The sequence below is a fragment of the Limulus polyphemus genome, unplaced genomic scaffold, assembly GCF_000517525.1.
Source record: "Limulus polyphemus unplaced genomic scaffold, Limulus_polyphemus-2.1.2 Scaffold1781, whole genome shotgun sequence".
NCBI lineage: Eukaryota > Metazoa > Arthropoda > Merostomata > Xiphosura > Limulidae > Limulus > Limulus polyphemus.
In genome coordinates, this window is record NW_013667391.1 from 220,651 (window position 1) to 232,854 (window position 12,204).

General features: G+C 29.0%; 1 protein-coding gene across 1 annotated transcript in view; it reads left to right on the top strand.

The window, feature by feature from the left end:
* Nucleotides 1-10,561, top strand: part of LOC106464917 (probable phosphorylase b kinase regulatory subunit alpha) — a gene marked incomplete at its 3' end in the record, with an annotated part of 37,015 nt that extends 26,454 nt beyond the window's left edge. The window contains exons 9-14 of the mRNA XM_013925089.2: nt 4,198-4,251; nt 4,732-4,854; nt 6,104-6,199; nt 6,608-6,715; nt 9,054-9,132; nt 10,364-10,561. Coding sequence (XP_013780543.1) covers nt 4,198-4,251; nt 4,732-4,854; nt 6,104-6,199; nt 6,608-6,715; nt 9,054-9,132; nt 10,364-10,561 — 658 coding nt within the window. The remainder of the gene's footprint in view (nt 1-4,197; nt 4,252-4,731; nt 4,855-6,103; nt 6,200-6,607; nt 6,716-9,053; nt 9,133-10,363) is intronic.
* Between the last annotated feature and the right edge of the window lie 1,643 nt (nt 10,562-12,204).

Below are 12,204 nucleotides of genomic sequence, written 5' to 3' on the forward strand. Positions count from 1 at the left end.
GACACACAAAAATTTATATTTAGGTGTGTTCTTTTAATATTTACTTTTAAATTAAGAAATTAACTTGTATATAATACTAAAATTTGAATTATAATCTACAATTTGATACCAAACTTGTTGACTTAAATTCATAAAATAGTAGTTCAATAAAACTTTGAATGCAAGTCAACAAATGCGGTGACATGGCCTTTGACCTGTGGTAATAGGGTTAAATATATTTCTCAAACTTTGTTAGGGATCACTTTTCAAAATGAGTATAGCAAGTAACAGATGATTAGTAGCCCACTGATAGTTACATACTTTATTTCCTTTACATACTCTCAAACAGACATAAACTTTATTCCATTTCCTAGCATGTCTTAATATGGAAAAAAGGAAACCCCTCCAAATGGAACATTTTAGGTATGTGGACAAATTTTTAAATTAATCATAAAACAAGAAATTAAAATATTGTGAATAGTTAATGTCTCCCTCAAAAGTACATACCACTACCTGGAATCATCTCTGCATGCTCCAGATGGGCCTCTGAATAATGATGTGTAGCAAGTGGTCCAAATTCTCTATAATGGCATTCTCCAACTCCTGGAGCCTCACAGGCTGAACAGAGGAGGCCAAAACAGCATGTTGCCTACTTTAATGGACCCTCAACCCTAATGATCATGTTCAACTATTTTAGCATTGTCTTCGAAGGTTGTTTCCAGACTGGTAAACCCTTGACTTATCCATGATTGTACTGAGGCCTAACCTTGGATAGATCAAGTCGTGTAGTCTTGAGCCCAATCTGGACTGTTTTACTGTAATGGTGGGTCAGTAGGGTTCTTATACAGTTTTATTTTCGATCACATGCTAACCTCTTTGTGTCTATTATAGACAATCTGGGTCAATAAAAAAATGTAAGGTGCATTTTGGAGGTCACAAAAGAGTTTTTGTGCTATGTGAAAAGGAGTTTGGTAAGCATGTATTGTCAGAAAGTAGCTTGGACTAGGGTTTGTTGTTCTTCTAACTACTTCCTTGCAATTTCTTTTCATCTTCATGAATTCTTTGATGCATCCAAGCATTTTGACCCATATCCAATGAAGTAGCAACACAATATTTAGACACTTCATGTAGTAGGAAACCAAGACTACATTAACATTCCCCCAAACCTTTGTAACTTGTGACACATAATTGGACCATGATGGTGAAAAATGTTAGTGTTAGAACATAAAAGCAATGCAAAAATAAATCACATGGCAAAGAACATCCCATTTGGCAAAAAAAACCTTTATGAAATGAGATAAATATCGAGAATGAAAACTATTCATTAATCATTTGGAATGAAAGCCTACTGCTTCCCATACTCTTTTATATGTTTAAAAAAATCAACATTGGGTATTTGTTAGTTTTGAGAAAGAGTGATCCATAGCATATTTTGAGTAAAATATATCTTAAACCTTAGGATATAGGTGACAGTGTAAGAGGTATACATTTAGGCATACTACTTCAAACAAGTATTTATCATATAATATATAATTTTTAAAAGCTACATAACTATCTCAAAGGTAGAGAAAAATAAAAATATATTGATTATTAAGAAAACAGTAAAGACTGATAGATACATGAAATGCATGTCTCTGGTTAATAATGTACAAATTACATTTTTTCTTCCTTCTTTAATTTTTAAGTTATTTTTGTTTTACATGTGCAGACAAGAAAATTATGTATTCTATAATACTAACATATTAATGAACAGAACATTTGTAATTTTATTTAAAAAAGTATTGGGTGCATTTATAAAGTTTTAGGCAAACAACATAGAAAAAGGAAGTCTAAGCCTAAAGACTTTTTTTTGCTATTCATTTTTTATGAAATCAGTTTTTCACAGAATTTAAGGAACTAAAAATTATTAAACAAATTATCTGCTTTTCCCATTTCTTACAGAGAAACCTAATTTTGTTTAGAAAGTGTGAATCAAGTGTCATGCAGCTAGATTCTGTAGTTTTGGTTTGTGAACATAGAATATCAAATGCATCAAACTGATGTTTTCAGATAAGGAAAGGGTTAAACCATGTATTTTTCAGAGGTGTCTGCAGATGGCCTTGTCATTAGATGTTGTTGAATCAGAAATTTTTGTATTCTTCCCCAATCTACTACAGCCTTGCAAATTTTTTTAGCATTTAGTACTCTTTTTTTCAAGTTGTTTGTGTTTGGATTGTACTACAAGATATGTATGTGAGGTTTGAATATGTGTTTGAAATAAAAATATGGTTGAAGTGAAAAGAATGCTTTAGGATAAATCCAACTGGATATTTTGTTTCGTATTGGATGTTTTCGTTTTTTATTTTGTTTAGTTAACAAAGAAAACTGTCGATTTTACGTAATTTTCCAAAACAAATGCTCTAATGGTTATATGTAGTAATAATAATACAAGAACACAAGCATAGCTCTTGAGTAAGTGCTGAAAATCATAGTGAAGTCATGCAGTATGAAGTAATACTTAGATAAAAAGTGGTAATGTTTTTTATACTTAACTATTTGAAGTTGTCTATAAGTATATTTATATAAATGAAAGCATGTCATTCAATGTTAAAAAGAAAAAATAATTTTGTGAATTTTTTTTATATTTATGGATAGTTTCTTTTCTCAGTTTGTCAGTGATTTGTCTTACAAAAAAATAAGAATTGTGTCAGGGTTCATTCTAGATTAGAATTTCTACCATGAAATCCTCACAAAATTATATTGCAGAAATGGTACTGATACAAAAATGTTAAAGATAAAATTATAGTTTCACAAAAAGAGAATCTATATTTCAACAAAAATAATGATAAAACACTGTACTTTCAGAAATATATCTCAAGTGAAGCTTAAAATTAGAAAATGAAAAATATTTAAGATAATTTGAAACAAGAAGAAAGTAATGTAAAGCTTTACAATTCAGAGATACAATTTAAACTAATTAACTAATAAATGTTGCAAAACCCAAAAACTTAAACTTCTGATGAATGTCAATTTAAAGCAATAAATAAAACTGGTGTTAGCCTTTCAGTGCATTGCACCTTTAATAGTCAAGTTTCAGGAACAATTAAATCATAAATATATTTCCAAAGACGGTTTCAACTGATTACCATTAAACATCATTTTAAATGTCATTTGTTGAAAAGCAACATAATTATTTATATGAAAATTAGAATATTCACTAATAGTATTTGAACAGAAGTTAAGATGCCAGAGGTATGTTTATGAAATATTGTTTTATAGTTAATTATCTGCTTTAAAATAAAACTTGAAGAAGAGTCAGATAGCATTAAGAATACCAAGCAGTTTTACTAGTCATACCATTTCCATTCACTAACTATTGTTTATGGTATGGTATTTGATAAAAGTTAACCTCTTTTTATTTTTTTAGTATATGTGCAGAATTATTTATCACAAGGAAGAATTGCAAATAGTTGTAATGTTAGTTTATGGGTAGTTGTTTTCTTGTATTTTATGTCCTTTATTTTACTAAATTATATTTTTGATATAATAATTTTCACAAAATAGCATAAATTTGTTTAAAAAATGAGTACAATTGAAAACAGTTGGTTTGGGCTCTTCAGGTATGCTATTTATTTAGCAAATGCAGGTAGAAAAATATTTGATGCTATTAAAGAAAAACTTTTTTGTTTACATTTAGAAGTTTTTAAGCATACAGTAAGATAAAAATTAAGGTCTTGAACATGTAAAAGTGCTTTATTCAGGGAATTTTACAAATTCAGGAAATTATATAGTTGCAAATGATATAATGTGTATTTCCATCACAAAGAATAGATACAAAAACTATTCCTTTTTTTTTAAGTAACATGCAAATCTTTAAAACTGTGTCTTGTTTCATATTTAGATCTTACAGTTTCATTTATATGTCACTTTTGACAAAATGTTGTAACTTGGTTTATTAGATGCATTAGCTACAACCTGTAAGTTATTACATGAGTATTAATTAAACTCATAATCTTGAATTATTTAATGCATCAAAAAGATATGGACTGCATCAACAAATGGGAAAATAGTTTAAGAATTAAGAGGTAATGTGAGCTTGTAGTGTTGAATTGAATGAAGTTTCCTTCAGACTTTTAATCTAAGTGAATAAATAGATGATGCTATCTCTGTAAAAGACAAAATTTTTTGACATGTCCTCTATTTGAGATATATATTTCAATATTTAATACTTGTTAATAGGGAAGGTATGGATGTAAGAGGTTTTTGAGGGATGGACACAAGACAGCCAAAGAGGCAAGTTTCATATTTTTTCCATTCATTAATTTGAGCACTTTCGTGATATTTGTTCTCGTAATCAATTAGATTACTTTACACAAGTTTTTTTCTGGTAAAGTAAGTACTAAAATTTGTTTAGGGAAATATGATAATACTTGAATGAAAATATTTTACGAATTTCAAAGTTGAAGTATCTTACACTTCTTGTACCCATCTTGCACTGCACTTGATTATTCATCTGCATGAATTTATTTTTATGCTCACAGTTCTGTAAATACTGATAAGACTAAACCTACAAGAATGCACCCATTAATTATTGTGCTACTATTAAAACAGCAGGAGCTGTATTCGTTTTTCCACAGCTGTAAAACAATTTCTCAATATTTTTTTAAGGCCATAAATGGCTGAAATTTGGATAAAAATTATGCCGGTACTCCCCTTATCTCGAGAACTGATGTACTAGTCTTGATTGTTTCGTTAAACCTTCTTTTATTTTAGGATCCAAGTCGATTATATTATGAACCTTGGGAACTAAAGGTATTTGAAGGAATTGAATGTGAATGGCCACTATTCTACTGTTATTTAATCATTGATGCCTGTTTCCGTGGTGACAGGGAAGCAGTAAGTTGTTTTGTAAGATTATGTATTTATTAGTTTAGATATTTAAATACCATTTGACATAATGAATACCTTTATTGTGCATGTTAACGTTTTTAAAATATTTTCTCTAAGTAAAGAGACTTAATATTGTTTGTTTTAAATAACTTGTGTCATAGACCTTCTCATCATAAATGTGTGAAAAAATATCAATAATTAATGCAGACTGAAGTTGACTATTTAATTAATTAATTTAATTAATAGTAATATACATTTCTGTTCCTGAATCCTTGTAATCTATTAGGTTATCTAGTTGTGAGAAAAACATTAAACACATTATTCAGTGTGAGTCTTCTGTTATTTATCTGGCCTTATTGTTTTATTATACTTGTTGTTAATATTAGACTGATATTTCAAGATATGTATTATACTACTGAAATAGTAAATATTGCTAGCTAACTAAAATTTTATATGTTTACATTACACTAAAAATAATATCAGATTACACTCAATGTTATTGTCTCCTGTTAAGAAAATAGCACAAGATTGAGCAATTGTTACTATGGTTTTTTTCCCTTAGGACTACCTTTTTTTATATATAAGTTACGAGGAAGGAAATATATAAAATAAATATTGAGCGAAATAGTTTGTGTCCCAAATAATGTCTGTCATGTTTACTTACTAGAAAAGTTAATCCACTTGAGATAGAAAAATAACCTATATCTTGATGGATATGATAAGTATGTTCTATATATTGAGAACATAGTGTAACTAAACAATTTATTACTAATGTAATTCAAAAGTTCTTGTTGTAAGATTAAAAATACTGTTAACTTAAAAAGGCAAACTACAGCGATGTTTCTAAGTCTTATATTTATTTTATTCATTTATTTATCTACTTTTAGTTATAAATACAAATGTCTTCTTCAGGCTTTGTGAGTGATAAAAGTATCCAGTTCAATTAAAACTTACACAGGGACAACAACATACCCATGTTTCTTATCAGTATCTTTAATTGTAATTGTGATATACTTCAAATATATTAATAATAACAATAATAAATATATCAGTTACTAATTTTGTACATTGTTCTCTGTAATGGTCACATCATTAAGTATGTGATATAGATCGATTGTTGTTATCTACTTATATTAATAAGATGACATATCAAGGAGCTAAGATAAACAGTTAAATATTCTGCCAACATTATTAGTCTTCATTGTGTGCATATCTTAAACCTTTTTCTCATAACCACTGTGTGTGTCCACTGTAGGTGGAGGAGTATTCTGAAGCTTTAGACGAAATTCTTATTAAAAGTGAAAATGGCTTGAAATTTGTGCCCGAGCTGTACACTGTTCCAGCTGACAAGGTTGTGTGTTTTCTGTTAGTTACTGATTTTATTTATGTAAAATTCCATAATAGATACAGACACCACCAAAAAATAAAATAAAAGTACACTTAGGACATTTTTCCACTATAACTTTAAACCAATAAATTCCCAGTCAATACAAAATAACTTATATATGTTCACTTCTGATTATTATATAGAACTTGTATGTCTTACAACAAGTAGAAAAAGTAGAAGTAGTAGTATGTTTTGTTTGTTAGTATAAAACTTTTAAAAAGTTACAAAGAAAATAATTTGACTAATTTTTTGTGAACTTTGTAATAGATTAATATAGCAAATTTTCCATTTAATTTTATCATGATATATTGATAAAGTTGAGAGTTCTTATAAATTCTTAAACAATTATTAATATTTTTTACTTCAATATAGGTTGAGCTTGAATACAGACAACCACACAGTCAGGACAGGGTGCCGATTGGGCAAATTCCATTCATGTGGGCCCAATCTTTGTACATCATTGGTCGTCTTGTTCAAGAAGTAGGTTAACTTGAAAGGGTTCTCATAAATAAATATATATTTTTGTCTTTCTAACTCATTATTATGAATCTTAAATGTTTGCTATATTCTTATATTGTGGATCCCTTTATTTAAGAGCTGTGTTTAAGAATATGAATAATTCACAATCTATATGTTATTAATTTTATCAAAAAGGTAGGTTTCCATTTGAATATTTCATACATTCTATACATTGTTGATTGTGTCTACTTAGAAGTTATGTTTACAGTGTTTCCACTATTAGAAGATTTTTTTATTTAGAGCAAAGTCACCCGATTTCTCCAAAAACAAGTGGGTTAAACTTTGTATTCAATATATAAAAAATAAACACTTTAATGTTTGGTTGATTTACACTGAAATACATTATTTGACTTTAACAAAATTGTTTTATTATATTAATGTACAAATCCTGTACTTGACATTCATAAATATTCATACTAACAGACTTATTTATCTGTTTATGATCTAGCTTACACATAATCTAGAAGTTCCATACTCTACTTTTCTTATGCATAGTATTATTAGCCCTAATAGTGATAACTCATGTCAGTGTTTTTCTAAACATTTCAATAAGCTTCTATAATGTGTTACACCCAATGTCCAAAAACATTGATTAGGAACATTGGGGAAATTCATCAATATACTTTCTTGGAGCAGTACTAAATATGAACATTATTATAATCTCATCATTACCCTATTTGTGAGCAACTTAAAACTCTATCACTAGTGAAGTCTCATCATCACTCGTTATTTGCTCTATGAGTAACACCATTAAACTTACTTGTTATTACATTTTTTATGAGCACCACTGAATGCTAATATTGGTGAAGTCTCAACGTTACACCTTTTGTGAGCAACACTACAAATATTGATAAAGTCTTATTATTTATATAAACAACACCAGATTATATTATTTTATGAAAGTTTGTCACTGCACCTTCAATGAGTGATACTAAAATAGTTGCATTAGTAAAGTTGCATCATTACTTCTTCGTTGAACAACATTAAATATCAACATAAGTCTTATCATTACACTTCCTAACATTGTACTAACATTAGGAAAATCTCATTATTACACCATCTTTAAACATCACCTAATACTAAAATTAATAAAATATTGTCATTGTATTCTCTGTGGACAATACCAAATACTGAAATTAGTGATATCTTCCTCTAATTCTTTCTATGAGTTAGGATCATCATACTAATATTAGTGAAGTTTGTTCTTTACCCTTTATGAGCAGTGCTAAAACCCCATTGGTGAGTTCTCATCATTACACCCTCTGCAGGCAACAGTAATTACTAAAATTAGTAAAGTGTCATCATTACATTATGAGCAACACTAGATATAGACATTGCTGAAATCTTATCATTACATATTTTGTGAGCAACATTAAGTACTAACACTGGAAAAAGTCATTACACCTTGTATAAGCCACATTAAATATTGAAAATGATAATATCTCAGTAGAGTATTAATTACTATTTACTTGAATGATTTGTATATGTCAATGCAGTGTGGTGGTACTGTAGATGCAAGTTATGGCACTGTGAGCAACATGTTTAGCACCTTTTTATTTGGTTCCTGATAAATTACCTGCCATTCAACACAGTAATGTCATCACTGGAGGGTTACAAAAAAAGCCTTTTTGAAGAAATATATTCTTACAACGAGGTTATTAAATGACGTAGAGCCCTAGCATACATTCGTGATACTATGATTAAAACGGTGAAGATATCTAATTTCTTTAAGCTATACTTAGCCTGCTGATTTGAAGATTAAACCACTTGTGATGAATTCAGAGTAAGATGTGGATACATTGTAAACTCACATATATTTTGTACTGTGTAATGTAATTGTGCAAAATTTTTAGATTTATTATTTCCATCTTTTCTTTAAGTTCTGATTAATGTACTTTTTAGTTGTGTTGAAATATAGAAAACATTAATAAAAATAATGTACAACTGGCCATCTGAATATTTTTATGCTAAATCTATTCATCAAATACTTTTATAAGAATGAATGGTATTGATAATATATGAGTATTACACTTTATCTATTAGACTTTTACCAGTCACCTACAGTACACATTTGCTAAAGTGCAAGGGAGATGGAAATGAAAGAAATATCTTTAAGGATTGTATTATGCACCATTTTACTTTAGCAATATAATGCCATTTTGTTTATGATTTAAATCAGTTATTTTATGTCGATAAAATTATGTGTAAAGATTCACCACTATTGTGCATCCAAGCATCCAGCCTTGAATTATATTAGATAATAAAACATTAAATATATATAACTCTTTTAAATTTTCAGGGATTCTTGGCTCCAGGTGAGTTAGACCCACTGAACAGAAGATTGTGCTCCCAGAAAAAACCTGATGTGGTTGTTCAAGGTTTGTTTGATATCTTGTATTTATTAAACAAGGCTGCTGCAGTTTTGAATATTACAAAGTTCCAAGAGAAACTTATTTGTAGGAGTGTTAGCAAAGAAAAATTTAAGTTTCAAAATAACTTTTCTGATGAAGTTTGTAAAACAAACTAGAAAATAAAAGCCGTTAACATAAAGAATCCTCATACATTTTCTTTCAGTAAATAATGTTTGCTGTATTACCTTCATTGCCAAAAAACAAGTTCTTAACTCGCTCTCAACACAGGCTCAGTTTAGTTACTTTTATAATTATACCTAAAGAATAAACATGGAAAACAAAAAATAAAATACTAAACCAATCTTCTTTATTCTTGCTGTCAATTGTTGAAGAGAGTGAACCCTAATTATTATATACTAATGATGGTAATGCACTTAATAATTTGTATTTAATAATGCTCTAAACAATATAGACTAATGACATGCCAAAAGTAGACAAATTCCCTTACCTCTCAAAATTTTTCTGGCTTTCTAACTATGCGACAAGAGTTGTTACAAATTCATCCAAGCTAGTCGTTAACTTTCTCATGCAAACGATGTTGGTACTCTGAGCAAAATTGACATTTCACCATTCAGAACACAATGTTATAAAATACATCATTTGATAGATGAAAACCTTGGCTTTCTATTCGTTATAGGTAATATATAATTAAATGTTAGAGAGAACTATTAACAAATCCTGAAAGAGAGGGTGTGGTGGGGGGGGGGTTGATTTTCTATTGGATAGCTCTGTAACCAAACAAAATTTAAGACTATAAAAAATATGGTTTGTTGAAGCAATGATGATTTTATAGTGAGTAATTTACGTTTAATTTCATACTTTTCCTTGGGGTGGGGGATAAAATAGAGGAGACAAGGTGCATAGAGAAAATGTGTCATGTGTCACACTATGGGAAATTTAGGATGTTTTTAATATTGCCGTGTAGAATTAAGAACTTAAAACTTGTACACTATTAAAATATGGATTATTAGCTAATATTTTATGCTATTCTAATTGGTATAACATAAAAAAAAAGTAGTTTAATAAAATTTTGAATGTAAGACACTAAAACCTTGTGTCATGTGCAGTAAAAGGATACCTGTGGTAATGTGGTTAAAGCAGTGTTAGTATAAGTATTTTCTTTGTGATTTAAAGTCATCCTTTTAACAAAAGAGTGTGAACTACTGATCTACATATGGCATGAATTATTTTTGTGTAGTTGTTATCCTAGCAGAGGATAGTATCATTCAAGAAAAACTTCTCAGCCATGACATCCATGTCCAGACAATTTTTGAAGTTTCCCCAATTGAAGTTCAACCTGCACGAGCTCTCAGCCATATTTATGCTTACTTAGGTGAGTACTGTGTGGTTTTATTTCAGATACTAGTTTCATTGAATACTTTAATTGTTGTTGTGTGTATGTAGTAGTTTAACCTTTACACTTAACCCTTTCACAATGGGCTTGTGTATTTTATACAACTTTATAAACACCATGCAACCATAAAATGGTGCACTCTATAATTCTGAAAGTACATAATGTATCTTCACAAAATCTGGCAAGCTTTTAGTAAATATTACAAGTCTTTTGTGGACAAAAAAAATCAGAATTTTTAATTACGTATTTTTATTAAAAGTTTGTCTTTAAACATATAGAGTCAGAGTGTTGATTGCTCCGAGTGCAAAGTGATTTTCTTGTTAAGATTAAAAATACTTTTCTTTATCTGGAAATTTTCAAATTTCATTTGCATAATTTCTAAAACCTCTTAAATAGATATCAAATGTTTTTTTTTTTTCAGAAGAACTTTATATTTTATCTGTTATTTTCTCTATCAATGCTCTATATGAGGTCAGTCAATTTGACCAACCTTGTAACCACCATAAATATTAGAAAAATTAGAATGACTGCAGACGTTAAGAGGAAAATACAATTGTTTATCTTAAATAGCTTAAAGCTCTTAACAATATTCATCTACTTATACTTAATTTTATTGACTTTTGAACCATGTTTAACTAAAAGTCCCACCACACAAGTTGTAAATCACTCGGCAAATGTCCAGCGCATGTTACCATATAGAATTATGTAATGCACGACCTGCTCGCAAACATACCTCATGAAGAATTTTTATTACTATTATTACGTTTCATTATCTTACCTACTCTAACCTTATCTTAACCTAATAAGTTTGTAATTTTTATATTTTAGTTACCTTTATAATAACAAATAAAGAATACACACAGGAAAAACTAGAAATATAGTACTTACCTCGGTCTTTTTTTCTTGCTGTCAACTGTTCGTGAAACTTTAACCTACCTTTTTATACTAATGGTGTTGCTCCACAAAATATTTTTTATGTAACCCTATCGCTACAGGTTCTCCTATGGTCAGGGGTCAAAGGGCATGTCATCACGTTTGTAGACTTGCATTCAAAATTATATTGAACTACTATTTTATGAATGTATTTCAATAAATTTGGTATCAAATTGTAGGTTATAATTCAAACATTAGTATTATACATTAGTTAATTTCTTAATTTAAAAGTAAATATAAAAAAGCAATTCCTAAATATTGATTTTTTGTGTGTCATGTGGTATGTTGAATGCAGCTTTGGTTCAAATTAGATGCTTTTGATGTCCAAATACAAAGTCTATAGTATTTTGCAAATTAGAAACTCAAATTACCAATATTAACAAGTTAAAATATCAAATAAGAACCTCCTATGTTTTCTATTTACTGAGATATGACTACATTTAGCAAATCAAATAAAGTGGCCCTGCCCACCTCTTCCGTTTTTGGAAATACTTGCTTTCATACACCCGATTTGCTCTATCATGTATCTATAACTAATCAAAACCTCAGCCCTTTCAAGGTGTGTGTGTTTCTCAAGTTTAGTTATTTCCAATCTCGGAAGAAAGGCGTAGGAGAAAATGGTGTTCGAAAAACAATATTTTCTTAGACCCAAATACAATTTAGTTAGTAAGCCTGAAAAATTACAGTGGAATTCTGTGATACTGATAGAGTAATTTATAATTTTTTATTTCAAAATGCACATATATATAACC